Here is a 4,711-nt window from a genome sequence, read left to right as displayed (position 1 = left end):
TATGAAATTAAATTTTAAATTATAAAATAATTAGATTTTAATATTCTATTCATTTTTATCCTGTTGTAAAATATACTTCCAGACAAAAATATAAAAATATATAAATGTAAAAGAATAAATTTGGAAATTTATTTCACACATTCAAAGAGATTTTTTGCCGAAAAAAACTGCATAACTTATTATACTTTATATACATATAAATTTTCATTAAAATCAAATTTTTAAAATCAAAGATAGGTGAATTTTTACAATAACATTTTGTGACTAACATATATATATATATATATATAATGTAATAATATCGAATTTTTTTGCAAATAATTCAAAAATTAAAATCGTACGGTGGTTATATATATATATACATATAAGTTATTTAAAATATTGATTTTTACAATAATATACTTAATAATTATTGAAATCGAAAAACACCTGTTTTTTAAATAATTATTAAATCCAATAAATATAATAAATATAAAATATAATAAAAATAAAAATAGAAAAATATACAAAAAAAAATAATAAAAATTAGATTAGGAGTCGATCGAAGGTTTTAAGTCGTTACTCTATTGATTGTCAAATATAATCTTCGATCTTTATTCTGCTAATCTTCATCACCTTTTTTTTTTCTTATTATTAATTTTCATCTGAACATTACGAAGAATAATACTGTTCGATTGAATGTTAATTAAAAATCAGTGATCAAAATCTTTCCAATTTCATCAACTATTCTATCAACTACCTACACCCCGTCAAGAAATTGACTCATTAAAGATATTATCAACAGCGTCCATCTATTTAACATCGTCTCTCGACGAAGTATAACACATTTTGATAACAGTGAACGAGATGAAACATGAAAAATCAAATAGAAAATATGGTAAATAGTGGTAACATCTATTTGTTCATATATAGTTTATCAGAATGATTCAGCACGCTACTAAAAATTAACAAAATTTTGATTATCTCTTGTTGTAAATATAGTTTATATAATCAATATATTTACGAATTTTTGTTAAATTATGATGAAATACAATTTACTAATAACATTTTTTACAGATTCAACGTAAAGACACATTGAAATTCATGAATCGAAATATACGAAAAATGGACGTTATTGTGACGACGAGCGAGAGTGGACGGGGTTCAAGATACATTGGTTTGTGTCCGACATAAAACGATGTCGCAACGCTCATTCGTATTATTTGCAGAAAATAATGGACATCTATTTTTAAAAAAACTCGGGAAATATCTGAATATGCTTGTTGTTTGGCTCTGGATCATAATAATTTCCATGGAATATTTAGTTCTCCATCCTTTTCTCATATTAAGAAACAAGAATGATATTCGTAAAGATATAAGATTCGTATAATTCATAAAGAATTCAATGTTCATGTTTTCATTCAATTCAATTTTTTTCAATTAACGACCATTAAATTTACATACTTTTTACAGAAACTTAATCGTTTTCAGGAACATTTAAGTCTGTAAATGCTTTCCTTAATCATTACTGAGATTCAATGTTTAGCATGAATCTTTCTTTCTCTCTCTTTTTTTTTTTTAATTTTCTTATTATCTAGAAAATAGCTTGAGAATAAGACAAAAATAATTAGGTACGTATTAATAATTGAAGTAGCTCAATACTCAAATTCATTTTGTGGATGTATGGCTCACAGAAGGTGGCAGATTAATTAAGGTTGAACTACTTAACCTGGATGTTCTTGGTTCAATCTCCAAAGACATGCGGTATAGATCCTTCTCATTCAACAGCAATGATGGATCCAGCAAATAATTCGTTACTTTAGTTATCAATTCAATTTTATATGGCGTTTGTTGGAAATGTCGTATTTCTCGAATCACGTGGGCGATCTAGAAATAAATTGAATAACTTCTTTAAAATTCTCACACGTGAAATTGAAAAATAAATTTAAAGAAATAATTGTAATTACAAGATTATTCATTTTTAATTTATTGTTTATAATATTTTATATCGATACAAAAATAATGATAAGATTTATTTTTTGTAGAATTTATATAGAAGGAAACAAGAAGAAAAAGAAAAAAATTTAAATGGGAATGTTAAAAGATCAATTTATATTATATTCATATTTATCTGTAAATATATTCAAATATTTTATATAAATAATTAATAACTTATTTACCATTCGCATTTTGGAAAAATTTAAAAGACCTTCTTCGGTCATAGTTGGTGTACCCTCTTCTATGAAAGAAAGATCGGTTAAATATAATCCTAAATAAGGAATGCAAGGTGGATCACATCGATGTAAAGCATCTCGTAAGTTTCTAAAACGTCCATCAGAAGAAACAATGTTTTGTAATCTTTCAATTGTTTGCTTTGTCTGCAAAAAATCAATAAAAAAATTTATTATAAATATATTTATTATAAATTTGAGTCTCTTTATTTATAGATGTTTATTATATTATCTTGTTATCATTTAATGATAAAAATTTTTATTTATAAATTTTTGATGATTTATATGTTAAATATTTATATTAAATATTTATATGTTAAATATTAATATTTTTATCTTTATTAAATTAATAAATTATTAAATAATTCTTAAATTATTTACCGTTTTTGAAACTTTCTCCCATGTCTTTTTCAATCTGAAAACACTGCTATTCGTGAAAGCTGCACAAATCTGTAATACACCATTATAATTATGCAAGACTCTACTAATATCTGCAACTGCAGCCCATTTTTCAATGGCTGCAACTCGTGCTGCCATATTTGAACGGCGAATAATTTCTGAAACAACTAACTGCGACACTTCGTTGAATCTCTTTGTCATTAAAAGAATGTGAGGAGCACGTGTAGCCTTATCAACTTTCATCCATGCTTGCCCAAGAAATTCTCTGCACAAAAATTATAAAAATATACAATTAAAATTTTTTCCTATAGCAATAATTTCACATGTTATCTTTTTATTATTTAAATAATATATCATTTTTCCAATGAAAGAATTGCCTTCCATATATAAAAAATTAACTTTATTTTGATTACTTACTCGCTTGAAATGGATATAAAAATTTTGTGATCCAAGTACGTCATTTGTTCTGCGATTTCAAGTGCAGACAATGTCTCGATATTCTCTTTGGTTTGAATCTAAAATTACATACATATTTCTGAAGTATAAATCAAGATAATGATTATATATATAAATTTGAGACAATCATTTTTTATCATTTTTATATATTTATATATTTATATATAAAATAATTTGCATAAAATGTTCATTAAATCATTTTTTTTTTGGAAACTATGGCAGATATATATTAACATTTTTCCTTTCTTTTTTTTTTACATGATAAAAAAAAAATGATTATTCGAAATTCAAGAGATTTTTCTGTAATGACAACAAAGGAAAGAAAGTGTCCGCATTTTTTTTAAATGAAATGTCATATTAATTTCTATTCATTAAAATTGCTTTTACAAAACTGAATAATAAAATTTGCTTGAAGCATTTTTTGTTATTTTGCATAATTAGAGTTATGACAAAAAAAAATGTAAAGAAAGACGTCAAAAAAAAAAAATTTATTTTTATGAAATTCATTTTATTAAGTGTTGATCAAAATAATAACTGTTCTCTTTTAAATATATATTATTAATCTCTTATAAATATATATTATAATAGTTATTATTTTCATGATTCTTCCATATAATATAATAATATAATATAATATGTATCATATATATAATACATAATAATATAATATAATAAATCCGAATAATATTACAAACATCTCGTATTCTTATCTTCATCTCATTTTATTTTATTATCGGTCAATATAAGAATATGTTAAATACAAAACATAAAAATACTTTAATTTAATCTTCTGAAGAATATAAATTCTTATAATATATATATATATAGATTGCAAATCTTTATTTAATTAAAACATATGAAAAAATAAATGTATATGTATATTTAATTATTATATATGTGAAATATATAGAAAAATTAGATATAAAAACAATAAAAAAAAGTTCATAATTTTTATTCAATCTTGGTACTATCTCTTATTTCTTTAAAGTATTAATCTTCAATGATTGCATAAAGGTATTAAGAAATTAATTATAAGTGTGAAAATTATAAGTGTGAAAGTTTCCTTAATTAAGAAATGATAAATAAAAAATTTAATATATGAGCTTATTAATAAATAATTAACAAAATAGATTATACGAGATATATTGAGATTTATTTAAGATACAAGATATATAAGTAGATAGAAGGAATCGATTTAATTTCTACCATTTGATAAACATATACCAACAGAAAATTCTCTATAACTATATCGAAAACAAAGCCAAATGAAATATATATATATATATAAATATAAACTTTTCTTATTGTTTTCACATACAAAATCCATTGTCAAAAAATGTCTCCGATCACACATTATTGTATGCTAAAGTAAATAAAATATATATATAAGAATCATAATATATAGAAGTCATTTGAAAATTAATCTAATCTAAATATATTTATAGAAAATAAAGAAAATATAGAATAACATCAAAAAATAAAAAAACATTAAAAGCATCATATATCAAAATATAATNATAATAGAAATTAAAGCCTTATATATATAATATTATTTATGGCATACAATATTCTAAAGAAATTAAAGCTGAACCAGATTCACATCCATCATATTTGATATCATCGATTCTAATTCAATATCCTATGTT

The 4,711-nt window shown here is 22.4% G+C and overlaps 1 protein-coding gene across 5 annotated transcripts in view; it reads right to left on the bottom strand.

Annotated features, from left to right (window-relative positions):
• Nucleotides 1–627: 627 nt before the first annotated feature.
• LOC102673919 (ras-specific guanine nucleotide-releasing factor 2-like) overlaps nucleotides 628–4,711 on the bottom strand; it is a 145,356-nt gene continuing 141,272 nt past the window's right edge. For all 5 annotated transcript variants that reach the window (XM_006623520.2, XM_006623522.2, XM_006623521.2 and 2 more), the window contains 4 exons: nucleotides 3,027–3,124; nucleotides 2,592–2,874; nucleotides 2,160–2,357; nucleotides 628–1,866 (listed from right to left, as the gene is read on the bottom strand). In XM_006623520.2, the coding sequence (XP_006623583.1) occupies nucleotides 1,648–1,866; nucleotides 2,160–2,357; nucleotides 2,592–2,874; nucleotides 3,027–3,124 (798 nt within the window). In that variant the 3' untranslated portion in view covers nucleotides 628–1,647. The remainder of the gene's footprint in view (nucleotides 1,867–2,159; nucleotides 2,358–2,591; nucleotides 2,875–3,026; nucleotides 3,125–4,711) is intronic.

Source organism: Apis dorsata, unplaced genomic scaffold (genome assembly GCF_000469605.1).
Source record: "Apis dorsata unplaced genomic scaffold, Apis dorsata 1.3 scaffold_898, whole genome shotgun sequence".
Classification (NCBI taxonomy): Eukaryota; Metazoa; Arthropoda; class Insecta; order Hymenoptera; family Apidae; genus Apis; species Apis dorsata.
Note: the sequence above shows the minus strand (reverse complement) of the source record. Positions and strands in the feature narration are given on the sequence as shown.